The following is a 27,316-nucleotide window of genomic DNA, read 5'->3' on the forward strand; positions in this document are numbered from 1 at the left end:
TGCCACCGCCCGGCGTCGCTGGATCAGGCCGTAGGACTGGCGGAGGATCACTTGGCGGCTGTTCCGGCGGCAGGATGGCCGACGACGTCTTCTCTTCTCTCCTCTTCTCTCTCTCTTTCTCCCCCCCCCTTCTGTGTCCCGTCCTTGCCCCATTCCCCCACCACGGAGGCGGGGGCCGGCTCCACCCCAGCCGGCCCGCCGCACCCGTGGTGCCCTCCCGTTTCTCCCTTCTGTGTCTGTCTCTCCCCCCCCTCAGGTGAGTGAGCCCCAGAGCACAGCTGCAGAGGGAAGGCCCGGGCCGGTTTGCTGGCGCTGCGGGGAACCGGGCCACCTGCAACAACAGTGCGGAGCAATGGAGGTGGGCGCAGTGGTGCGGATCCCCGATGTGCCAGAAGCTGCCCTCGATCAGGCCGGAGCATATCGCATACCGGTGAGTGTACAAAGAGCTACATATCAGGCGTTGGTGGATTCTGGTTGCAATCAGACCTCGATCCGCCAAAGCCTGGTGCAAGACGAGGCATTGGGGGGAGCACAGGGGGTGAAGGTGTTGTGTGTGCACGGGGATGTTCACAGATACCCTTTGGTGTCGGTCCACATATATTTCAGAGGGGAAAAATCTATAGTGAAGGCGGCAGTTAATCCTCGCCTTACCCACTCTTTAATTTTGGGGACTGATTGGCCGGGATTTCAGGGTTTAATGACGCGCCTAGTAAAGAGTGGGTCCTGCCATTTGACAGGGGGAGGTCCCGGTGTCGCTTTGGCTGGAGCTGCGGTCGCAGAGCTGTCTACGTCATCTCCGTGACAGAGCGAGGAGCCGCCGGCTCCTCCTCTTTCTGTTGGGGAATCCCTCGCGGATTTCCCATTAGAACAATCGCGAGATTGGGGGCGTCGTGGCTCGGGTGGTTGGGGCGCCGTGCCGTGAATGCGGGCGACCCGGGTTCGATTCCGGCCCGAGGTCATTTCCCGATCCCTTCCCGTCTCTCTCTCTCCCGCTCGTTTCCTGTCTCTGCACTGTCCTATCCAATAGAGGTGCAAAAAGCCCAAAAAAAAATCTTTAAAAAAAAAAAAGAACAATCGCGAGACGAGACTCTGCGACATGCATTTGACCAAGTGAGAGTAATCGATGGTCAAATGCTCCAGCCGAACGCCACCCCGTCCTTCCCCTATTTTTCCATTATGAAGGATAGATTATACCGAGTGACGCAGGACACTCAGACGAAAGAGCAAGTCACACAGTTGTTAATTCCAAAGAGCCGCCGGGAATTGGTATTTCAGGCGGTTCACTTTAGTCCCATGGCTGGACACCTAGGGCAGGATAAGACACTAGCCCGGATAATGGCCTGATTCTATTGGCCGGGGATTCGCGGCGACGTCCGTAAGTGGTGTACGGCGTGCCGCGAATGCCAGTTAGTAAATCCAGCGGCCATTCCAAAAGCGCCCTTGCGCCCCCTACCATTAATCGAGACCCCGTTTGAAAGAATTGGGATGGATCTCGTCGGGCCATTAGATCGGTCAACACGAGGGTACCGCTTTATATTGGTTCTGGTGGACTATGCAACGCGATACCCGGAAGCGGTGCCTCTTCGCAATATCTCAGCACGCAGTATTGCAGAGGCCCTCTTCCACGTCATCTCCCAGGTTGGAATCCCGAAAGAGATTCTGACTGACCAAGGCACCTCGTTTATGTCACGAACACTGAGCGAACTGTATGGGCTACTGGGTATTAAGCCGATCCGCACCAGCGTTTATCACCCACAAACGGACGGTTTAGTTGAACGGTTCAATCGCACCCTCAAGAATATAATTAAAAAATTCGTAAGTGAGGACGCACGTAACTGGGATAAATGGCTCGAACCCTTGTTATTTGCAGTGCGAGAGGTCCCCCAAGCCTCCACGGGGTTCTCCCTGTTTGAATTATTATATGGGCGTAAGCCGCGCGGCATCTTAGATGTGCTGCGGGAAAATTGGGAGGAGGGACCTTCACAGAGTAAAAACGAAATTCAGTACGTTATGGACCTGCGCGCAAAACTCCACACGCTCACCCACCTAACTCAGGAGAATTTGCGGCAGGCCCAGGAACGGCAAGCCCGCCTGTACAACAAGGGCACGCGCCTTAGAGAGTTCACTCCGGGAGATAAGGTACTTGTCCTGTTGCCCACGTCGAGCTCCAAATTAATCGCCAAGTGGCAAGGACCCTTTGAGGTCACATGGCGAGTCGGGGACGTCGACTATGAGGTAAGGCGAACGGACAGGGAGGGGGCACTACAGATCTACCATCTCAATCTGCTTAAACTCTGGAACGAGGAGGTCCCCGTGGCGTTGGTGTCGGTAGTTCCGGAGAAGGCGGAGCTGAGGCCGGAGGTTCAAAAAGGGACATTGGCATCACGTACCTCTCCGGTCCCCTGTGGAGACCACCTCTCCCTGACCCAACTCACGGAGGTCGCCCAGTTGCAGGCCGAGTTTTCGGATGTGTTCTTGCCCCTGCCCAGTCGCACTAACCTTATAGAACACCACATAGAGACGCCCCCGGGGGTGGTAGTCTGTAGCCGCCCTTATTGGCTACCCGAACACAAAAAAAGGTGGTTCGGGAAGAACTTCAGGCCATGCTCGAAATGGGCATCATCGAGGAGTCCCACAGTGACTGGAGCAGCCCAGTGGTCTTGGTACCCAAGGCCGACGGGTCGGTCCGGTTCTGTGTGGACCATAGAAAAGTCAACGCGGTGTCTAAATTCAACGCGTACCCAATGCCTCGTATTGATGAGCTGCTCGATCGACTAGGCACGGCTCGCTTTTACTCGACACTGGATTTGACGAAGGGATATTGGCAGATCCCCTTGACTCCATTATCCCGGGAGAAAACGGCCTTTTCCACACCGTTTGGCTTACACCAATTCGTCACACTTCCGTTTGGGCTGTTTGGGGCACCCGCTACGTTTCAGCGGCTGATGGACAGGGTCCTCCGGCGCCACGCCACCTATGCGGCCGCTTATCTGGACGATATTATCATTTATAGTAATGACTGGCAGCGGCACCTGCAACACCTGAGGGCGGTCCTTAGGTCGCTGAGGCGGGCGGGTCTCACTGCCAACCCGAAGAAGTGTGCGATTGGGTGGGTGGAAGTACGGTATCTGGGCTTCCACTTGGGCAACGGGCAGGTGCGTCCCCAAATTAATAAGACAGCAGCGATTGCGGCCTGCCCAAGGCCCAAGACCAAAAAGGGGGTGAGACAGTTCCTGGGGCTGGCTGGCTACTATCGTAGGTTTATACCTAATTATTCGGACGTCACCAGCCCATTGACTGACTTCACTAAAAAGGGGGCGCCAGATCCGGTCCAGTGGACGGAGCAGTGCCAGTGGGCTTTCTCTGAGGTAAAGGCTGCACTGTGTGGGGGCCACTTTTACACTCCCCTGACTTCTCTCTCCCTTTTATGTTGCAGACGGATGCGTTGGACAGAGGGCTGGGGGCCGTTTTGTCCCAGCAGGTGGAGGGGGAGGATCGCCCCGTCCTGTACATTAGTCGAAAGCTGTCGGTGCGTGAGGGGCGCTACAGCACTATTGAAAAGGAATGCCTGGCGATCAAGTGGGCGGTCCTCGCCCTCCGTTACTACCTGCTGGGGCGCCCTTTCACCCTCTGTTCGGACCACGCGCCCCTCCAGTGGCTCCACCGCATGAAGGATGCCAACGCGCGGATCACCCGTTGGTATCTGGCACTCCAACCCTTCAACTTCAAGGTGGTCCACAGGCCGGGGGCGCAGATGGTCGTGGCGGACTTCCTCTCCCGTCAAGGGGGGGGGGAGTCGGCTGCGGGCCGGGCGGGCGCCCGGCCTGAGTCGGGCGGTGGGGGTATGTGGCAGCGGGGGCGTGGTCAAGCGCCGGTCTGTGACAGGAGGGCGGAGCCAGGGAAGGTGAGTGGCAGAATTGCTACACCTGACGATAATTAACCTGTGTTTTGTGTGTTTTCCCAGTAACCGCTCCCTATTTAAGGAGGCAGAGGGAGAGCAGAGGGGAGCGCATCCCGGGACAAGAACACAGAGTGTGTGTGTGTTACGCCGCACGTTAAGAATTGGCGATTTAGACTGAAAAGTTAGGAAATAAAAAGCCTTTTGCATCCAAAGCGTTGTCCTGCCGTCCTCTGTGCTCCACCCACACTTCGAAAGCGCTACAACGTCTTACTCTTTAAGCACTAGCTACCAGTCACTCCTATTTTCTAGCTGCTTAAATGTTAACGTTTTGGGAAATAGCCTACTTATCCCTCTAAGAGTTTCATTTTTAGAATGATATTACTTCTGCTTGTCTACTGTAAATTTGAAGGTACAACCAGCAGAATGTCTTATTATAAAACAGAGAAACAGTACAGAAACTTTGTACCAAACCTTACTTTGTCCAAAGGTAATAAAAGTCACGTACCAGCTCACCATAAATGCAATGTTAAACATTTTGGTTTTTTGGAAGTTTCTTTTCTTTTCCAGGACATATGACTTCCTGGATTCACAGTTGGTCATTTGAAAACCTCAGTTAAGACAGGAAGTGTTTTATAAGACTGGTCTCTCAGACAGCATCTTAAGGATCCCTGACAGTGGTTTCTTTAAAAAATAGCATAAGTCTAACCCTGGGCAGCACGGTGGTGTAGTGGTTAGCGCTGTAGCCTCACAGCAAGAAGGTCCAGGTTCGAGCCCTGTGGCCGGCGAGGGCCTTTCTGTGCGGAGTTTGCATGTTCTCCCCGTGTCTGCGTGGGTTTCCTCCGGGTGCTCCGGTTTCCCCCACAGTCCAAAGACATGCAGGTTAGGTTAACTGGTGACTCTAAATTGAGCGTAGGTGTGAATGTGAGTGTGAATGGTTGTCTGTGTCTATGTGTCAGCCCTGTGATGACCTGGCGACTTGTCCAGGGTGTACCCCGCCTTTCGCCCGTAGTCAGCTGGGATAGGCTCCAGCTTGCCTGCGACCCTGTAGAACAGGATAAAGTGGCTAGAGATAATGAGATGAGATGAGAAGTCTAACCCTCTTGCGTTTAAAAACTGCACATGACCTTGAGTAATATTAATTTGTGTTATTTCAGGCTCCTAGCAGTCCTACTGTCAGCATGACCAGAGAAGTTGTCATCAAGTGTTTAGTGTTGTATCTCGGGGAATGTGCTGAGCAGCTCTTTAAAGAGTATGATGTAAGTTACAATACATATGTGATCTCTCTCTTATAATTGTTTATTTAGGACCTTCTCTTTTAGCTGCACAGTCTGAAATGCAGTCTTCTTGTTTTGTACGATGCAGATGAAGGCAGTGTGGCACAGGATCTTGCTGTACAAAAGATGAAAATATACAGCATCAAGAATAATCTGATAGAGGGTACAGAAGACTTTGGAATCGTGATAGAGGGAACAAAGGTCCTCACTGCGCTGGAAAACTTTCCGAGGGCTTGTACCATGCTCGTTGGATTGACGTATGCAATGAATCTTGCCTATCCCATGGAGCTCAGGTACACTTCTGAAGCATTTCAGAAACTCTTCCTTGAGCTGGATTGTTCAAAGCTTTCCCCAAAAGTGAACAGCCTCAAAAACAAGTTGTTGGCTTAAGAAGGGACCCCTACATACACTGGAGTGCTCAGTTTTCCTGTACTGCTGTTAAATGTTCTATTCTTGTTCAGGAAAAAAAAAAAATCACATTATCCACACTCATTTTTGAAGCGTGAGATGTTATATTTTGGACCTATAACTGGCACAAGTAACTGTTTTTGTAGCTTCCAGGAGTAAGCAAATGATACTGCTTCATTATTAACAGGACTGTGAGAGTTGTTTTAAAACACAGGATCTCTTTCGTGGATGCCAGTGTCATGGATGTCAGTGAAAATGGACAGTCCTCTTGTTTGTCATTCTTATGTTTTTTCTTAGACCTCACAGCTCCATTATGAAGATGGACAATATCCTGCTGGATCTTTAACTGTGTTATGTGCCACTGTTAATTCTGAGCACAAACTGTACGCTTCTTTATTTCTTTGTAATTTGACATTTTACAAAAAAAATCTTGTCGAAATGGATGTGTAAAGAAGGTTGCACAAATAAAAGTTTGTTTGTTTTCCGGTAATTTGTTTTTACTTTAATTTGCAGTAAATTCTTGCAACATGAGGACATGATATTAAGTGATTTGACATAGAAAAAGTATGGCATTTTATGGCAACATTAAATCAATTTTAAATATTGTGGTATTAATAAGTTGATTTGAAAAATTAATTTAAGTAAAGATAAATAAGAATTGCCGTTTGATTGTGTTGAATTAACCAACATTTTTCCAAGATATGAGTTGATATAACTTATTTTATTTATTGAGTCCAAATCATTCTTATCCAGATATTTAGAAAGAAAGGATCAATTTAATCTATAAGCTTATTAAATATAAATCAATATTATCCAGATAATTAGTAAATATAAATGATTTCTACTTAATTTATTAGTAAATATACATAACTTTTTTGCAGATATTTGGTAACTTACCTTTTTCAGATACCTACTAAATTCTAATTAGTTTTCCCTCTAAAATTGATTTGGATTTACTCAACATTTGCCATATTATTAGTAAATCCAAAATATTTCGAACGTTGATTTGTTTAAATTTACTTAATTAAATCAGTGGTTTTTAATCAAAGTTGCACAACTTAAAATCTACTCAATTATATTGCGTGTCACTTTGTTGCCATAATTTTTTTAAGTAGACAATGGTCAAACTTTTCTCAGTGTACAGCAGTATATTACTGGAATTACATGTAAGAGGAGAGAACTGAAATAACGATTTCTAATTAACCTGCATTAGTGTGCAGATTTACCTCAGTCAACTGTGTTGGAGGAGGTTATATTTACGCATCGGTTTGTTTGTTTCTTTTCCCAATATAACTCAAAAAGTAGTGAACGGATTTGGATGAAATTTGGAGGAAAGGTGAGCCATGGGCCATGGAATAAATTATGATATTTTGATGCAAATCCAGATATGTATACAAACATAGTAGACATCTGGATATTCTAATATGTGGCTTGGCGGAGGTATGGACTCTACCAAGTGCCCTTCTCGTTTAAACAATTTTTAAAATAATTTTGGTTCCTGTTGACTTCTACAGAAGCCTGGAATGGCTATGTTAGTTCAGTATGTTATATAACATTGCATTATTTTTTTATTTAATACACGATTCTTTCAAGATATTACTAGTATGTCATTATTAAGACTTATCTTGGGGTTTTTTTTGTTTTTTGTTTTACTTAATAACTCAGAAATTTCAAGCCTATTCCTTAATCTTACTGATAGATTGCATGATGTTAAATACTAAGTAGATTTTGATGCAAATCTGATCATGTATGTGGATCCAGGACCCAAATATGTTTGCGGATCCAAGATTCTTTTGCCTCTTCTCACCATAACTCAAAAAGTAGCAAACAGATTTGGATAAAATTTGGAGGAAAACTGGGTCATGGGCCAAGGAACAATTGATTAGATTTTGATACAAATCTGATCATGTATGTGGATCCAAGACTCCGTGTGGACTTAAACATCTTGGTATTTCGACTTAATTCATTATTTCAGGACTATACCTTAATCTTACTGATAGATTGTGTGGTGTTAAATGTTACGTAGATTTTGCTGCAAATCTGGCCTGAGTTTCCTAAAAGTATCGCAGCACAAAGATCATTTTTAAATGGTAGAGTGAGCAGCACAATGAACACTCTCTCTCCTCGTTAAGATGCTCTTAGCATTAAGAGGCTTTTGGGAAACCCACCCCTGATCATGTATGTGGATGCGGTGTTTTGACAACTTGTGCTGCCCTATCGAAAAATGCTACCAGAGTGCCAATCGACAGCAGAGTCCATCGATTTATGCTACAGTACTTTGTCAAAAACTGCTATCATTGATTATCGACACGATTTTTGTACATCTCCTAAAGATATAACTTACAACAAAGTTACGTTACATATTTATTTACATTACAAACAAGGTCACGTGTACTGTCAGAGCTTGGCTTGTGTGTTTTGATTGACATTTTTAAAGTAGCACATTTTGATATACCAATATTCTCCATCAAATAATGCTCCCAGTAGATACACATTCTGTTTTACACCTCCAGTCACTCCAAGGGCACTGTCAGAGCATGGGGAGCATGTTTTGATACTCTATTTTCCATCCATCTATCATCTGTAGCCACTTATCCTGTTCTACAGGGTCGCAGGCAAGCTGGAGCCTATCCCAGCTGACTATGGGCAAGAGGCAGGGTACACCCTGGACAACTCACCAGGTCATCACAGGGCTGACACATAGAGACAAACAACCATTCACACTCACACCTACGGTCAATTTAGAGCCACCAGTTAACCTAACCTGCATGTCTTTGGACTGTGGGGGAAACTGGAGCACCCAGAGGAAACCCACGCAGACATGGGAAGAACATGCAAACTCCACACAGAAAGGCCCTCGCCGGCCTCGGGGCTCGAACCTGGACCTTCTTGCTGTGAGGTGACAGTGCTAACCACTACACCACCATGCCGCCCTACTCTAGTTTCATATTCTCATCTCATCTCATTATCTCTAGCCGCTTTATCCTGTTCTACAGGGTTGCAGGCCAGCTGGAGTCTATCCCAGCTGACTACGGGCGAAAGGCGGGGTACACCCTGGACAAGTTGCCAGGTCATCACAGGGCTGACACATAGACACAGACAACCATTCACACTCACATTCACACCTACGGTCAATTTAGAGTCACCAGTTAACCTAACCTGCATGTCTTTGGACTGTGGGGGAAACCGGAGCACCCGGAGGAAACCCATGCGGACACGGGGAGAACATGCAAACTCCACACAGAAAGGCCCTCGCCGGCCACGGGGCTCGAACCTGGACCTTCTTGCTGTGAGGCTACAGCGCTAATCACTACACCACCGTGCCGCCTAGTTTCATATTCTGAAATATAAATTTTAAGATAGAATATTTTGATAGACGTTTGAAGGAAATCTTTCTTCTGCTTTTATGTCTGATACCACTAACCTGTACTTAAGCAGTGCACAAGCTACCTGCCTTCAAGCCTTTGCAACTGCTTGAAGGTAGCATGAAATGATGGGCGTGGAAATGGAGCTTTTAAAAAAAATGGGTGTGCGCATGTGCAAAGACGCAGGGTAACACATCTTGACAGGCAGCATAGTTTGATAGAGCACTTGGTTTTTTTTCCCCTCTTCTCAACATAACTCAAAAAGCAGTGATGAAATTTGGAGGAAAGATGGCCCATGAGCCAAGAAACAATTGTTGATATTTTGATGAAAATCTGATCATGTATATGGATCCAGGACTTCATGTAGGCTTAAACAGTTTACTATTTCGACTTAATAACTCGTTATTTCAGGACTATACCTTAATCTTACTCTTAAGTTGTGTAGAGTTAAATCGAAATAAGGAGACAATGAGTTAAAATAACGACATACGGTCACACTTCAGCAGTGAGAGAACAAACCATCAGCTACAAACAGTTTAATGCAGGGCTTTTCAAAGTGTGGGGCGCGCCTCCCCTAGGGGGCACCAGAGTTCTTCAGGGGGGGCGCAACGTGAGGAAAAATAAACCAGAATAAGTTACTATCGCGGACATTTAGCGAACTTCAGCTAGCCTTTGACAGAGACAAAATGGATCGATTTTTAGCACCTAAAGCTACAGTGAGTGAGGAGACAGAGTCTGGGCCAAGCAAAAAAAGAAGGAAGTATGACCACGATTATTTAAAGTTTGGATGTTCATGGACTGGATCTGAAGATGCTCCACTGCCACAGTGTGTTGTCTGCCAAGAGGTGCTAGCTAACGATGCTATGAGATGTTTAAAATGTGAAAAACAAGATGTTTTTAAAAAAGCACAGATGTTTAAAATGTGTAAAAAAAAAAAAGAGGTTTTAAAAGGCACAGATGTTTAAAATGTGTAAAAAGAGGTTTTAAAAAGCACAGATGTTTAAAATGTGTAAAACAAGATGTTTTTTAAAAAAGCACAGATGTTTAAAATGTGTAAAAAAAAGATGTTTTTAAAAAGCACAGATGTTTAAAATGTGTAAAACAAGATGTTTTTTTAAAAAAAGCACAGATGTTTAAAAGGTGTAAAAAAGAGGTTTTAAAAAGCACAGATGTTTAAAATTTGTAAAAAAAAAAAGAGGTTTTAAAAAAGCACAGATGTTTACAATGTGTAAAAAAGGTTTTAAAAAGCACAGATGTTTTAAATGTATAAAAAAGAGGTTTTAAAAAGCACAGATGTTTTAAATGTGTAAAAACAAGGTTTAAAAAAAGCACAGATGTTTAAAATGTGTAAAACAAGATGTTTTTTTAAAAAGCACAGATGTTTTAAATGTGTAAAACGAGGTTTAAAAAAAGCACAGATGTTTAAAATGTGTAAAAAGAGGTTTTAAAAAGCACAGATGTTTAAAATGTGTAAAACAAGATGTTTTTTAAAAAAGCACAGATGTTTAAAATGTGTAAAAAAAAGATGTTTTTAAAAAGCACAGATGTTTAAAATGTGTAAAAAAGAGGTTTTAAAAAGCACAGATGTTTAAAATTTGTTAAAAAAAAGAGGTTTTAAAAAAGCACAGATGTTTACAATGTGTAAAAAAGGTTTTAAAAGCACAGATGTTTTAAATGTATAAAAAAGAGGTTTTAAAAAGCACAGATGTTTTAAATGTGTAAAAACAAGGTTTAAAAAAAGCACAGATGTTTAAAATGTGTAAAACAAGATGTTTTTTTTAAAAAGCGCAGATGTTTTAAATGTGTAAAACGAGGTTTAAAAAAAGCACAGATGTTTAAAATGTGTAAAACAAGATGTTTTTTTAAAAAAGCACAGATGTTTAAAATGTGCAAAAAAAAAAAGGTTTTAAAAAAGCACAGATGTTTAAAATGTGTAAAACAAGATGTTTTTTTAAAAAAAGCACAGATGTTTTAAATGTGTACAAACGAGGTTTAAAAAAAGCACAGATGTTTAAAATGTGTAAAACGATGTTTTTTTTTTAAAAAAAGCGCAGATGTTTAAAATGTGTAAAAAAAAGAGGTTTTAAAAAGCACAGATGTTTACAATGTGTAAAAAAAGATGTTTTAAAAAGCACAGATGTTTTAAATGTGTAAAAACGAGGTTTAAAAAAAGCACAGATGTTTAAAATGTGTAAAACAAGATGTTTTTTTAAAAAGCACAGATGTTTAAAATGTGTAAAAAAAAAAAAGAGGTTTTAAAAAAGCACAGATGTTTAAAATGTGTAAAAGAAAAAAATAAAAATGTGTACAACAGCCATTTTTTTAAAGTATAGCAACAACAAAAATTGTAAAGGGGGGGGGGGCTGTTGTTTATTTGCTCCCCACACTTCGAAAACCCCTGCTTTAATGTTTAATTGTAGATTTTCACTCAATGTGGCAACCTGGATAGGAGTGACGTAATGGTGCAGATGCCACAGACTAGCCAATCAGAGAGCGCGCTGCTTCTGTACACGGAACTGATTGCGGATTTGATGAGCAGGTCAGTTACAGTGGAATTGTTTTGTAAATTATTTCATGACCGTTTAAAAATGTTCAGAGAAGTAAAGCGAGTGCCAGTGTGGTTTTTCTCTTTCTTTCTCTATCTCTTTTTTTTAATTCGTTTAATGAACACATGAATGTGCAACCTGCATTATTATCACTATCGTTGTCATAGAGACTGGGAGAGCTCATGCTAGCCGGCTAGCTAGCTAGTTAGTTTTAGCTTTTGGCTAATTAAGTCTTAGCTCTAATTGACTCTATAACTCTGGTTCAGTCTTATTAAGAAATACAGCAGTGTGACAGTTTGGGTTTTATTATTTCGAATACATCTTGCAAAATCTTCATATTATTATCTGAACTTCCTTTAAACACTTCTCATTTCATTAACCTTTCCTCCTGATGTTATATAAACCTAGTTAAATAGGATAGTTGACAAACTAAAGGTCAAACTTTACTCAGTTTTTCAAATGATGAAAATATCAAGAAGGTCACATTTTCTTCTCTTTTTCATCAGGTTTTTTTTTTGTCACATCCATCATCGAAACTATTTCCACATCACCTTCTAATCTAAGACATGTATTAAGAAAGAAAGAAAATGAATGAAATCCTTAAAGGCATACATGTGAGCTGTGTACATTTAGAGTAATAGGTTTTGCTGGTGATGCTCTTGTTTATTGCCATTTTTGAGCTTTAATTTTCTGATATCAGACACCCAATGGCACGTCCGAATGGCTACGTTGATCCTGGCGCTTCAGTGGACGTAATGGCAGGTGTACACTTCCCTGCAGCGCCACCACCCATCTACGTGTGCACTCTAACCCCGGATCTGGAGGCCAAGGCACGAGAGGAGCTCCAGGAGAAACCCGAGTGGCGTCTTCGGGACGTCCAGGCACTGCGAGACATGATCCTGAAAGAGCATTCGGGTCTGAGAACGCGGCTGGACGACGCCTTTCTCTTGCGCTTCCTCCGAGCCAGGAAGTTTGACTATGACCGGGCGCTGCAGTTGCTCCTGAACTACCACAGCAGCAGGAGGGCCTGGCCTGAAGTCTTCCAGGACCTCAAGCCCTCAACGGTGAAGCATGTCCTTGAGCTCGGCTTCCTGACCATCCTACCCAGACCTGATCCTCAAGGCCGCTACGTTCTCTGCTTACGGCCAGGTCGGTTGATATAAGCTTGAGGTTACAAATTCCAGAAAGGATCTTTCAGAGTTATGCAGGTATTCGGGACATTGTAGGTTAAAAAAAAAAAGGACCTGGGGAAGGGGATCATATTTTGAAGGGAAAAAAACCCCTCAAAAAATTGGCAGAGGTTATAAGGTCATAAATTTGCAAGGAAAAAAATCTAAGATTAAAAAAGTCAGAAATTTACAAGAAAAAAAAAACCTCGGAAAAGATCTTAAATGCTTCCTGGCTGCAGTGCATTCTGGGAAATGTGATTGAAAATTTCTTTATTATTTATTCTTGCATGATCAAGCAGGAGAGACTGCATTTCCTCTAACTCTCGGCTCTAGTCTAGGACCTGGCTTAGATATGTATACACATAATTTAGGAGAGGATAACTCAACTGCTATAGGCTAATTTGAACCCAGGGAATAACTTGGGACGGGTGCCAAAATCACTATCCGGGGCGAACAGGCTGAAAATTACCAATCCAAGATGGCCGCCGGTATTACGATATTATTATTGTGTTACTCATGTTCCTGACCCTGGTTTATGTGACACATAAACAGTAATAATGTGATGTTAAAGTGCCATTCCACCATTGGATGTATTCTTTGGCATAAAATACAATATATTTTGACAACATATATAAATGGTATCACTAGATAGAGAAATCTTTTAGCTTCAAAATGATATATCAAACATAATTTTTTGACAACGACAAGTATATTAATTTTGCGACCAAAGTCACCTACCCTTTTAATTTCCGCGCGTGATGTCATCGGCAGGTTCCCCTTCTTGTGTACCACGTGACGTGTGACGTGGCACATATTATCAGCAATGGCGGATAGAATGCGATAAAAATAATACCAATAAATCTAGCTAATACCAATAAATCTAGCTAACTGAAAGATTAACTCAAAATTTTTCGCAATTTTTTTGGCCCCCATATACGAGGAGAAATGACTCTCTCACTTTGGGGGTTTCCTGGTCTAAAAATAGACCGACACATGGTACACAAGAAGGGGAACCTGCCGATGACATCACGTTTCACTACCGCGCGGAAATTAAAAGGGTAGGTGACTTTGGTCGCAAAATTAATATACTTGTCGTTGTCAAAAAATTATGTTTGATATATCATTTTGAAGCTAAAAGATTTCTCTGTCTAGTCATGTTGTCATAAAATATATTGTATTTTATGCCAAAGAATACATCCAATGGTGGAATGGCACTTTAAAAGTTGTATCGTTGGCTGTTAAACATTTAGGCTAAACATATTGCTGCCTACTAAAGTAATAACTTTTGTTTTGTATTTTTCACTTTAACATTCCATTGATCATAATAGTAGGATTGAAAATACAATTTCTTTATATTAATCAAATGCTTGCTTCCTTATACTCTCCTAAATTATGTGCATAGGTCTCCCAATCCCATGATTTCATGTTTGACAGAGGGTTATTCTGTTTTTCTCATGTTTTCTGTGAACCTGCAATTTTGGCCAATTTTTGGTGTTTTTTTTTTTTTTTTTACCTCGCCCTTGACCATAGCTTGTTCCCTTTTCCTTCAGTCATGAAAATGATGTTACTAATGGATTTCCCCATACCCAAAAACCCATGAAATGAATTATTTTTTTCGCGGTCCAAATCCTGCGCTCTGATTGGCTGGCAAGCGGGTCTGTATCCTACGGTACGGACCCCGGTTACGGACCTCTGGCGACTCACTCGTTCACAAAAACAGCAAACATAGTAGCATTTTTTTGTCAACATTTATCTTTTTTTTATAAGATTTATTTATAAGATTATCAAAAATCTTATAAATTTTTGCCAGCATTTCTCAGTATAATAGCATTAATTTTACATCATGGACAGCGATAACGACAGTGTTCAAAGCAAAAGCGAGTTTTACTACCCTGAGGAAGAAGAAATGAAAGAAAATATTTCAGGAGAAAGCTAAAAACCTGTAACTTTCTAACGTCAAGCAAAAACATGGCTGAATCCTGAATGACTCCTATTTGTATAAATCGGGGACTACATAGGCAAACAAATGTAGTTTTTTTCCTGCCATGGAAGTGCACTTGTATACCGAGGAGGAAGCGATTTGCATTACAGCCGTGAATGAGGATTCAAAATGGCGGCTCGGCTCGGTTTTCCCTTTCGGGCGCTCTCGTTTTCTGTTAGAATTTAGTAAAGAAAAAAAATATTATTTACCAGCTTAAGGTCGGTCTGTATGGTGAAATACTGTGACCTCACAGTATTTCACCATACGGACCGACGGTATTTCACAATACGGACCTCCCAGCTGGTAAATAACATATATGTATTGCACATACTTATGTGGTGAGTGGTTAAAAATTGATATTTTCAATATGGCTACCGGCAGCCATCTTGGATTGGTAATTTTCGGCCTGTTCGCCCCGGATAGCGATTTTGGCACACGTCCCAAGTTGTTCCTTGGGTTCAAATTAGCCTATAACAGTTGAGTTATCCTCTCCTAAATTACGTGTATACATATCATCTAACCCTCTACTACTCAGTCTGTGGTGTGATGTTGATCCAAGCTATTTTTCAAAATTTTTCTCACAAATTTGTGACTTTTAATCTTAGGATTTCTGAGGTTTTTTTTTTTCTTGTAAATTTCCGACTTTAATCTCAGAAATTCTGAGCTTTTTTCTCAGAATATTACCCCCTCCCTCAGGTCTGTAATTATTTTTTTTCTAAACTTACAGCAGCCCTAATACTCAGTCGTGTGCAGGACGTATTTACTGTGGATGTTAAACTCAACAAATGCAATTAGTTTTATTTAACAGCTGTTTTCACTTCAATATAAGATTGAAACTTTGCCAAATATGGTGTGTTAACAGTTGTAGGCTAACCCTGCTAAAAATTGAGTTTCAGTAATAAAAAAAAAAAAGATATTGTTTTATTTTAATCCTTGTCCGTTACTCTGTAACTAAGGAGTGATCTTGAGTTTTGGGAGTGTGAGTGTTAGTGTTAGACCTGCTTGAAATTCATACAGTACAAGTCATACACCTGGACATGGACACCAATTCAATGTTTTTTTCTTTATTTTTATTAATTAAGTCACTTCTTCATGTCTTAAAGGGATAGTTCGGGATTTTTGACATGAATCTGTATGGCATCCCCATCAATAGTGTCGTGCAAACACACTGACTTACCCCTGACAGCATCCTGTGAGTCCAGTTCTTGTCCAGTTTTGGTCCAGACGAAAGTAGTCCGGCAAGTTTGTTGGGGTCACGAAAGTAAAACGTTTTTCGTCTCAAAACAGTATGTGTTCAAAAGAGTGATATATTTGCATCACAAAACCGTTGCCAAATAAAAAGTCAGACCTCGAAATCGCTTGGCACTATTTTGTCTCCCTTCTTATCACTGCGCGCTGCCGCCAGGTGACAGCGAAACGCAGACCCACTAAGCTGGTGGGAGACCAAGGCTGCACTCGATCCACGGCTTACACACGTGATGAAGAATCGAAAATATCAAATTTTGTTTTTTAACACTTTTTGTAAACCATATACACTCACCGGCCACTTTAATAGGAACTTGTTCTTGGCTGCAGGGCTGGAACCCAATTTGGTGTTCTGTTTTCTGTTGCATGCTGAGATGCTTTTCTGCTCACCACAGTTGTAAAGAGTGATTATATGAGTTACTACATCCTTCCTGGCAAAAAAAAAAAAAAGCTAGAACCAATTTGGCCATTTTTTTCTGAGCTCTCTTAACAACAAGGTGTTCATTTCCACCCAGAGAACTGTCGCCTACTCACTCGATGTTTTTTGTTTTTCGCACCATTCTGTGTAAACTCTAGAGACTGCTGTGTGTGAAAACCCCAGTTTCTGAAATGCTCAAACCAACACCCATGCCACAGTGAAAGAAAGTCACACTTTGAGATCATAATTTTTCCCGTTCTGATGTCTGAAGTGAACATTTAATGTTTGAAGCGCTTGATTTGTATCTGCACGATTCGATGCAGTGTGCTGCTCATACAGTACATGTCAACCTATACGGAATGTCCGTATTTTATACGGATTTGATTCAATAAACGTAGTATACGGGCATATAAATAAAGTTATATGGATTCTTTAAAAAAACTTCAATATTTATTTAGAGCTATAATCAATTCCCACGATGATAAGCGTACTGTACACCACAGACAGCCAGTAAAGAGTCTTATGAAATCGTGTGTTATCTTGTGGTAGCAAGACTTCGTTCCACTTTTAATCATGCACACACCGCATTGCGAGAATCCCGCCAACCGTGAAGTCATAGACATATAAACATAGACGCCGCCTTCTGCGTAGAATCATACGTCATCCTCGCCGCCATATTGGATGGGGCAAAGTGGAGATTCTTCAGCCGTCTCTGGTATAGCGTCTAGACAGTAGCCGAGAATAAAGATGCCTCATTCATGTGCTGCGTTTAACTGTACCAACAGGTTTACCGTCCAAACGAGATCACATGGGATCACAGGTGAGACTGGAAAAATACTTTGTGTTCATTCTGAAGGTTTATTGTTATTAATATTGAATAAAAAGTAACTGGGATATACCATTGCTAATTATCATTCAAATTTTAGGTAAATTATTTTAATTTGCATCTTATACGGATTTTATAAGGGAAATACAGATTTTGGAGGTTGGTTATACAGGTTTGATTGACCAAAGGTTGACATGTATGGCTGCTGTCAGGAGATTGGCTGATTACAGAAGTGGATGTATGGGTGTTCTGAATAAAGTGGCCAGTGCGTGTAATTCCATGTTATTTCGAAGTGTTGATGTCTTCAGTATTGCAGGAAATACAAACTAGAGAAAAACTTATTGATGAGTAGTGCAGGTGGACATGCAGTCGCAAACACGTGTTTTTCCATGCAGAGTAAAATCAGTAACGTTAAATATCTTTCCATGTCTTTTGTTTCGGTGACAGGGAAGTGGACACCAAACGACTATCCGTTTGTGGATAATATTCGAGCCATTTATCTGACATTAGAAAAGCTGATTCAACCCGAGGAGACTCAAGTGAACGGAATCGTCATCTTGGTGGATTACACTGGAGTCGGCTTGTCTCAGGCCTCCAACCCAGGCCCTCTTCTGGCAAAGAAAGTCGTGAGCATTCTTCAGGTGAGTCTGTGCTATCTGTTTATATAGTAGAGCAGCTAACTGCTGATTTTGAGGAGAATCGTTCAAATGGTGATGATCCAAGCATGAAACTTGGCGAGAACATTCATATCGGGGTACTCTTCGAAATGAGCTGATGAGCCAAGCAAAAATCCAAGATGGCTGCCTCAGCAATGGCGAAAATCAAAATTTGACACAACATATTTCAATGATTACTGTTTCTATTTATGGTTTTTTTTTTTTTTTTTTTAGTATTCCGAAACAGATGCTACTCATAAAAATCTTCTTGGGTATCAACTTCGTCCATAAATTTCAATTTTTATGTCAAACACCAATGTCAGTGGAACTGTCCAAATACCATAAGCTGAAATGTATAGTACAAGTTTCCGTCCAATAAATGTATTGTATCGTATATTGTAACAACGAATGAAGTTGAAATCTTGTCACATTAAAATGAAAACAGATCCTGCGTATTTGTTGCCCAATTTTAATGCTGACTATTAATTCAGTTTATTACTGCACATAAAATATTTTGTACCTGTCCTGCTAGAGAAAATTAAACGTTAATTTATGCCGAAAAACTGGATTTACGCATTTATAATAATTTTAGAGACACAAAAGGTCTCTTGAGTGATAATTAATGGCAAAATCAGTTTAAGGATTTCAATAAAATTATTAACCGACCCAATGTTCACTCAAATCCATCAATAATCTTTAGAGATATGGGGAAAAATGGAATTTGGGCGAGAAATTTGGCGGCCAGCTTGAAAAATGGCAGCCATCTTGGATTTTCACTTGGCTCATCAGAAAAATTTGAAGACTACCTTAATCCTTGTGTCCGAAATCACTCCCTACTCACTATATAGTGGACGATATAGCGAGTTCGCCGTTTTGTAGTGCTGTCTGAAACGACAGTGAGGATTATTTACACCCTATATAGTGCACCCACAGTATCCCGCAGTGCATCATGAAAAGTAGTGTACAACCGATGGTCACTAACCAAGCAATATATCCCATCATGCATTGCGGTCGTGCTGAAAGAAATCAAATCAAAAGCCTCAAATTTGATTTAATAAAAGGCAGCGGCAAAGAAGAAAGCATTCAGCCTTGAGGTTGGTAGAAGAGAGCAACTGGACTTGCTTGAAAAGTCTTGAAGACGTTTCGCCTCTCGTCTGAAAGGCATCCTCAGTTCTGTCTGTCTAATAGGGAGTATCAAGTATTTATCCTCTCATGGATCATAATAGAATCCGAATCAGAATGCTGATGGCTGCATTGTTGGTGGCTGATAGATGTCATAGACACCCAAATCTGTTCAGTGATGGTCGTTCCAGGTTGACAAAAAAGAACGATCCTCTCTGGCTAAGATGTCTGCCAGTTTTCTGGAAGTCCTCTCATACTCCCGCACTAGTCGAAGGGAACTCATCCCAAAGTGCGTAGAAACATGTCTGTGAAGATTCTCAGTCATCCAGGTACATAGTAATCTGTGGTTGGTAGAAGAGAGCAACTGGACTTGCTTGAAAAGTCTTGAAGACGTTTCAGTCTTGAAGAACGTCTTCAAGACTTTTCAAGCAAGTCCAGTTGCTCTCTTCTACCAATCACAGATTACTATGTACCTGGATGACTGAGTATCTTCACAGATACCGTACATTCAGCCTTGATTTAAAAGAACTGAAAGATGCAGGTACTTTGTATTTATTAATGTGGGAAATTATACGCTCAGTATAACATGGATTTATCACAAAAATACATGGATGTATTTATTATTTTGAAACCCACCAGCCGACTGATCTGGCACGTTTTAATTGTGCAACAGTAATGACGTAAATACCAGCGCGACAGAGTAGTGTCCGAAAGCGTTCTTTCATTTTATCAATGAGCTCTATATATCTCATCTCATCATCTCTAGCCGCTTTATCCTGTTCTACAGGGTCGCAGGCAAGCTGGAGCCTATCCCAGCTGACTACGGGCGAAAGGCGGGGTACACCCTGGACAAGTCGCCAGGTCATCACAGGGCTGACACATAGACACAGACAACCATTCACACTCACATTCACACCTACGGTCAATTTAGAGCCACCAGTTAACCTAACCTGCATGTCTTTGGACTGTGGGGGAAACCGGAGCACCCGGAGGAAACCCACGCGGACACGGGGAGAACATGCAAACTCCGCACAGAAAGGCCCTCGCCGGCCACGGGGCTCGAACCTGGACCTTCTTGCTGTGAGGCGACAGCGCTAACCACTACACCACCGTGCCGCCCCAGCTCTCTCTCTCTCTCTCTATATATATATATATATATATAGTGTGTGTGTATATATATACTAGTGCATCTCAAAAAATTAGAATATTGTGAAAAAGTTCAATATTTTCCATCAGTTATTTAAGAAAGTGAAAATGTTATATATTATAGACTCATTACACAAACTAAAATGTTTCAAGCATTTTTCTATTTTAATTTTAATCAGTATGGCATACAGTACAAAAACATAAAAAAAACATCTCAAAATATTAGAATATTTCATTTCGAGTTTGAGTAAAACAGTATGAACACAGTGTATCTCTCGGTCTAGTTCAGTACACACAACCACAATCATGGGGAAGACTGCTGACTTGACTGTTGTCCAGAAGATGATCACTGATGCCCTCCACAAGGAGGGTGAGCCACAAAAGGTCATTGCTGAAAAGGGTGGCTGGAAAAGGTGCACAAGCAACAGGGATGGCCGCAGTCTTGAGAGGATTGTCAAGAAAAGTTGATTCAAGAACCTGGGAGAGCTTCACAAGGAGTGGACTGAGGCTGGTGTCAGTGTATCAAGACCCATCATGAACAGACATCTTCAAGAAAGGGGATACAACTTTCACATTCCTAATATCAAGCTACTCCTGAGCCAGAGACAATGCCAGAAGTGTCTTATCTGGGCTGAGGAGAGAAAGAAATGGACTGTTGCTCAGTGGTCCAAAGTCCTCTTTTCAGATGAAAGTACATTTTGCATTTAATTTGGAAATCACGGTTCTAGAGTCTGGAGGAAGAGTGGAGAGGCACAGAATCCAAGGTGTTTGAAGCCCAGTGTGAAGTTTCCAGTCTGTGATGATTTGGGGTGCCATGTCATCTGCTGGTGTTGGTTCACTGTATTTTATCAAGTCCAAAGTCAACACAACCATCTACCAGGAGATTTTATAGCACTTCATGCTTCCATCTGCGGACGAGCTTTTTGGAGATGCTGATTTCCTTTTCCAGCAGGACTTAGCACCTACCCACAGTGCCAAAACTACTACCAAATGGTTTGCTGACCATGAACCCCATACTGTGTTTGATTGGCCAGCCAACTTGCTTGACCTGAACCCCATAGAGAATCTATGGGGTATTGTCAAGAGGAAGATGAGAAACACCCGACCCAAAACTACAGATACGCTGAAGGTTGCTATCAAAGCAACCTGGGCTTCAATAACACCTCAGCAGTGCCACAGACTGATCACCTCCATGCCACACCGCATTGATACAGTAATTCATGGTAAAGGAGCCCCAACCAAGTATTGAGTGTATAAATGAATATACTTTTCAGAAGTTGGACATTTCTGTATTGTAAATCCTTTTTTTGATTGATCTTAGGGAATATTCTAATAATTTGAGATACTGGATTTCTGATTTTCATGAGCTATAAGCCATAATCATCAAAATTAAAACAAAAAAGGTAAGCTTTAAATATTTCACTTTACATGTAATGAATATAGAATATATGAAAGTTTACCTTTTTGAATTAAATTATGAAAAAAAAGGAACTTTTTCATGGTATTCTAATTTTTTGAGATGCACTAGTATGTAGTGAACAAATGAGCGATTTCGGACACAGGGAATGGTGAATGTTTATGCCAAGTTTCACGCTTGTATCCTCATCATTTGAACAATTTTTCCATGATTTCCTCCACTAATAAGCAAATAAACCTTAAAAACAACAACTGTGCCTTAATTAGTTGATATTTTTTATTTCAGGATGGATTTCCGATCAGAATAAAGGCAGTGAATATCATAAATGAGCCTCGAATCTTTAAAGGAATCTTTGCAATAATAAAGCCTTTTTTGAAGGAGAAGATGGCTGAAAGGGTAACTGACTGACTGATTCGTTTCATTTTCCTCGTCCTGCTTATAATTTAAAGTGAAAGTCTTTTACCTCACTCACATGACCACTATCCACTATTTCAGTTTGTCTTGCACGGCTCAGACCTGTCGTCCCTGCACCGCGTCATCCCACGCTCCGTGCTGCCGCAGGAATACGGAGGCGTGGACGGTAGATTGGACATGACAGCTTGGACTCGCACGCTACTCGAGGCCGAGGAGGAGTTTGTCGTGGAGTTTTGCCAGCCGGAGCCTCTGGAGGGAGCACCGATGCCCGACTCGATGCTTTTTGAAGGCGAGCAGCCTGAGGACTCTTACAGAAGCCTGCGCTCGCAGCTCTACTACTGCTACTGATGCCTCATCAGGCAGCCGACACCTTGTCTGTCACGAAAGATGTTATTTTTAACAATTAGGTCAGAGATCAGGTTTTATTTTTCCTAAATCACGAAGCTAAAAATGGTGACGCACGTGTTTGCGTTCACAGATTAGAAATGAAAGGAAGTTCAGATACAGCATTATTGTTTTAGTGTTTATAGGAAACTTTTCTGAGACTGCTAGGAGGTCAGGAGTCGTCATTGTTGTTGTGTGTGGGGTTTTTTTCTTTTTTTTTTTCGCAGTGGCATCATTATAGCTCAAGGTGATCGTCCTGGACATATCGTATCGCGTTAAGGTGTCTGAATATTTTTAAAAGAATCTGATTTTATGCCATAAGAACAAAATCTAAATGCCAATAGACACCCTTTGCTATTACTTTGTGCGTACTTGTCCAAATGTTACACACAACCATGAAAAAAAGCTCGTTTTAACACTAAATGTTCCAATGCAACAAAGTATTGCCTTAATCTAAACAGGAAAGAATTGACCGTGTGATTTAAATCCAAAGCAATACTCATTTTGTTACCTCATGCTTTTTTTTGCACTATGCTTTTTCTTTTTTTTTGTATCATTATTATTATTATTATTATTATTATTTTGTACGATGTCTGCGTGTACTGTAACCGCACAAAGTTTTGACTTAAAGCTGCAGTTCAGGTTTACGAAGTATTTCTGTTCACTGCATTGTTCCCTTCAGCATTTTGTCATTACACTTTTTTTTTATGATGGATATCGTGATTTTAATTTATCATGAGGAACTTTTACTAATATAATTCTGTAAATGCCGGGTGTTGTGGCTTGTACAGCATTGTAAGGTTGTTAGTGTTATGTTAATGTTCCAGATTCCAGTAGGTGAAATAAATCATTACCTTATTTGCGAGGTTTGTCTTTTCTGGGACTGTAGTTGTACTAAAAAAAAAAAAACCCAACATCCACTTCACATGATTGCTTAAAATTCCATTAGATGGCGCCGTTCTACTGGGACTTTCATACTCAATGGAAACTTCACAGCAATGTGATTCAATTACCTTGATTTACGGGTTTTGGTAAAATGAATACTTGGATGTATTCATTTGCTTCACTGCTCATGGCAGTCATAAAATACAGTAAAACCATAAAGAGGCCATTGTACTTAGTTTCAAAGGTTAAGGCTCTGGATTACTGATCTGAAGGTTGGAGGATCAAGCCCCAGCACCACCAAGCTGCCACTGTTGGGGCTTGAGCATGGCTCTTCAATTCTCTGCTCAAGGGGTACTGTATCATAGCTGACCCCAGTTTCCTAACAAGCTGGGATACGTGAAGAAAATATCTCATCTCATCTCATTATCTCTAGCCGCTTTATCCTTCTACAGGGTCGCAGGCAAGCTGGAGCCTATCCCAGCTGACTACGGGCGAAAGGCGGGGTACACCCTGGACAAGTCGCCAGGTCATCACAGGGCTGACACATAGACAACCATTCACACTCACATTCACACCTACGGTCAATTTAGAGTCACCAGTTAACCTAACCTGCATGTCTTTGGACTGTGGGGGAAACCGGAGCGCCTGGAGGAAACCCACGCGGACACGGGGAGAACATGCAAACTCCGCACAGAAAGGCCCTCGCCGGCCATGGGGCTTGAACCCAGACCTTCTTGCTGTGAGGCAACAGCGCTAACCACTACACCACCGTGCCGCCCCTGATTAACTCAAAATAATCAAAATAGTTCTTATAGCAAGATCGTACTTCTTACATTTAGCCATTCAAGTCATTTTTATTTATTTCATTTTAAGGGTATTTCACTTAAATTCATGACAAAGTTTTAGCAGTAAAAACTGAATTTAAGATAAATATACTAATATTAGGATTGTTAAATTCTACAACTAAGCATTGCTAGCTTAAAAGATTCTCCTTTTGTGATCTGCAATTATTAAAATACTCTAGATATGAGACCAGAGACTATCTTGAATCAAGTTGACGACACGTGTAGCATTGCAACAAGTGTATTTTTTTTCCCCCATTTCAACATTCAAACATTAAAACATCTCTTAAGAGTCCACTTCCCCAGGACCTCAGGCACCAAAAAAAATAAATAAATAATAATAATAATAATAATAATTTAAAAAAAAAGTCTACGCATTTTGACTTACAGTGCTTACACAACGCCAAAGCAACAGTGCATTTTGTGGGCACTGACTATTCATGTGTACGAGGGGTTTACAAGATCAGGCACACAAAAAAAACCACTGAACTTGACTCACAGCATTCCAAAAAGACCTCACTAAAACGCCCTCCACTCACTCGTAGCCTTTTTGAAGGCACTTGTCTGGTCTAGAGTCTGTACAGCATCTAGAAGGAGCTCACTCTGAATGACTGAGAAAACAGTCGCAGTAAACTTAGGATATGTAAGGTGGAGTTGAATTGTAATGAAAGATTCAAAGATTTCAGTAAAGTTCATTTATTCCCAATACAAGCATACTTTGGGGCGGCACGGTGGTGTAGTGGTTAGCGCTGTCGCCTCACAGCAAGAAGGTCCTGGGTTTGAGCCCCGGGGCTGGCGAGGGCCTTTCTGTGTGGAGTTTGCATGTTCTCCCCGTGTCCGCGTGGGTTTCCTCCAGGTGCTCCGGTTTCCCCCACAGTCCAAAGACATGCAGGTTAGGTTAACTGGTGACTTTAAATTGACCGTAGGTGTGAATGTGAGTGTGAATGGTTGTCTGTGTCTATGTGTCAGCCCTGTGATGACCTGGCGACTTGTCCAGGGTGTACCCCGCCTTTCGCCCGTAGTCAGCTGGGATAGGCTCCAGCTTGCCTGCGACCCTGTAAAAGGATAAAGTGGCTAGAGATAATGAGATGAGATGAGATGAGATGAGAAGATGAACCGCATTTGACAAATGTCCAAAATGTACTTACTTGTTTTAAAAAAAACTTGTTTTATTTTCAAAGTTGCTCGAAATAAGACTTTTTCAAGACATTTTTTCTATACAAGATTTTCAAGATGGACTGTCTAAAAACTAGCCTTTCTAGCTAAATGAGGTTTTTCTTGTTGGGCAATTATGTCTTATAATAAGGGTGGCTAGATGTTTTGACTTGAAAATAGACAAATAAACTTCCTAAGATTTTTATTTTTTGCAGTGCAAGTGAATGACAGGACTCAAATGTTTCATGTATTTGCATTTCAAATGAATGAATCATCTGAAAACTGCTTATCACTCACTCATTATTTACTCACTTTAAATGTTTGCCTCTTGTAGGCCATGACTTTTGCAGTTGGCTATTAAAGCTAGACTGCCTTTCAGATTTTTCAAGTGTAGGTCATGAAAAGAATTTTCCCTGACACCCAATTATTTTTGTTTAGTGGACTGAAAGCTACTGAATCAGGGCTTTACATTAACTTTTTTGCTCACCGGCCACTGTGGCTAGTGGTTTTCCTGAGTCACTAGCCATTCAGCCTTTTCACTAGCCACAATTTTGTTGCCAGGAAATCGCAGTTTTTTTCTTCACCATGATACGTTGAAGTTCGGAAGATCTAGACTTAATTATGAATGGCAGCGTATAATGTATATCTACAGTAGCACTCAAGTATTCAGTGCTGTTAAGGTAGCTCCCTATATGAAAACATGCAACCAATTCAGACAAAAATATAAACAGAGTATTCTGTTTATTGAACTCAAATTCAAGCCCCTTACAATATGAAATATTGTATAATATGAAAAATAACATTCAGTACAACTGAACTGATTCTAATATTAAAAGTCCAATTCAAAACATTTATCATTGAAAAACATTCTATGTTTTGATATGCAAGTATTATGTGTATTATCAAGTATTATTATGTACAGTTAGGTCCATATATATTTGGACACTGACACAAATTTTCTTTTTTTACCTGTTTACTGAAACATATTCAGGTTATAGTTATATAATGGACATGGACATAAAGTCCAGACTTTCAGCTTTCATTTGAGGGTATCCACATTAAAATTGGATGAAGGGTTTAGGAGTTTCAGCTCCTTAACATGTGCCACCCTGTTTTTAAAGGGACCAAAAGTAATTGGACAACTGACTCAAAGGCTATTTCATGGGCAGGTGTGGGCAATTCCTTCGTTATGTCATTCTCAATTAAGCAGATAAAAGGCCTGGAGTTGATTTGAGGTGTGGTGCTTGCATTTGGAAGATTTTGCTGTGAAGAAAACATGCGGTCAAAGGAGCTCTCCATGCAGGTGCAACAAGCCATCCTTAAGCTGCGAAAACAGAAAAAACCCATCCGAGAAATTGCTACAATATTAGGAGTGGCAAAATCTACAGTTTGGTACATCCTGAGAAAGAAAGCAAGCACTGGTGAACTCATCAATGCAAAAAGACCTGGACACCCACAGAAGACAACAGTGGTGGATGATCGCAGAATAATTTCCATGGTGAAGAGAAACCCCTTCACAACAGCCAACCAAGTGAACAACACTCTCCAGGAGGTAGGCCTATCAATATCCAAATCTACCATAAAGAGAAGACTGCATGAAAGTAAATACAGAGGGTTCACTGCACGGTGCAAGCCACTCATAAGCCTCAAGAATAAAAAGGCTAGATTGGACTTCACTAAAAAACATCTAAACAAGTCAGCACAGTTCTGGAAGAACATTCTTTGGGCAGATGAAACCAAGATCAACCTCTACCAGAATGATGGAAAGAAAAAAGTATGGTGAAGGCGTGGTACAGCTCATGATCTGTAAAACAGCACATCATCTGTAAAACACGGCGGAGGCTTGGGCATGCATGGCTGCCAGTGGCACTGGGTCACTAGTGTTTACTGATGATGTGACACAGGACAAAAGCAGCCGGATGAATTCTGAGGTATTCAGAGACATACTGTGTGCTCAAATCCAGCCAAACTGATTGGTCGGCGTTTCATAATACAGATGGACAATGACCCAAAACATAAAGCCAAAGCAGCCCAGGAGTTTATTAAAGCAAAGAAGTGGAATATTCTTGAATGGCCAAGTCAGTCACCTGATCTCAACCCTATTGAGCATGTATTTCACTTGTTAAAGACTAAACTTCAGACAGAAAGGCCCACAGACAGCA

General features: G+C 41.5%; 1 protein-coding gene across 2 annotated transcripts; it reads left to right on the top strand.

Annotated features, from left to right (window-relative positions):
* Nucleotides 1–11,450: 11,450 nt before the first annotated feature.
* Nucleotides 11,451–23,135, top strand: ttpal (tocopherol (alpha) transfer protein-like). 2 transcript variants are annotated; one of them, XM_060936762.1, is made up of 5 exons: nt 11,451–11,487; nt 12,195–12,643; nt 17,581–17,774; nt 21,760–21,870; nt 21,970–23,135. In XM_060936762.1, exons 1-5 carry the CDS (start codon nt 11,480–11,482, stop codon nt 22,234–22,236), a joined length of 1,029 nt encoding a protein of 342 aa, XP_060792745.1. In that variant the 5' UTR covers nt 11,451–11,479; the 3' UTR covers nt 22,237–23,135. The 2 variants fall into 2 exon arrangements, with proteins under 2 accessions (XP_060792745.1, XP_060792744.1); XM_060936761.1 differs by lacking the exon at nt 11,451–11,487 and adding an exon at nt 12,086–12,108.
* The last annotated feature ends 4,181 nt before the right edge of the window (nt 23,136–27,316 follow it).

Source organism: Neoarius graeffei, chromosome 13 (genome assembly GCF_027579695.1).
Source record: "Neoarius graeffei isolate fNeoGra1 chromosome 13, fNeoGra1.pri, whole genome shotgun sequence".
Classification (NCBI taxonomy): domain Eukaryota; kingdom Metazoa; phylum Chordata; class Actinopteri; order Siluriformes; family Ariidae; genus Neoarius; species Neoarius graeffei.

What these genes read in the sequence shown, in the direction of transcription:
- ttpal (XM_060936761.1), top strand. Translation starts at nt 12,086, where the DNA reads ATGAAATCCTTAAAGGCATACAT. An exon ending in AAATCCTTAAAGGCATACAT is followed by an intron (nt 12,109 to 12,194) that starts GTGAGCTGTGTA and finishes TTCTGATATCAG; the next exon opens with ACACCCAATGGCACGTCCGA. An exon ending in AGGAGAAGATGGCTGAAAGG is followed by an intron (nt 21,871 to 21,969) that starts GTAACTGACTGA and finishes CCACTATTTCAG; the next exon opens with TTTGTCTTGCACGGCTCAGA.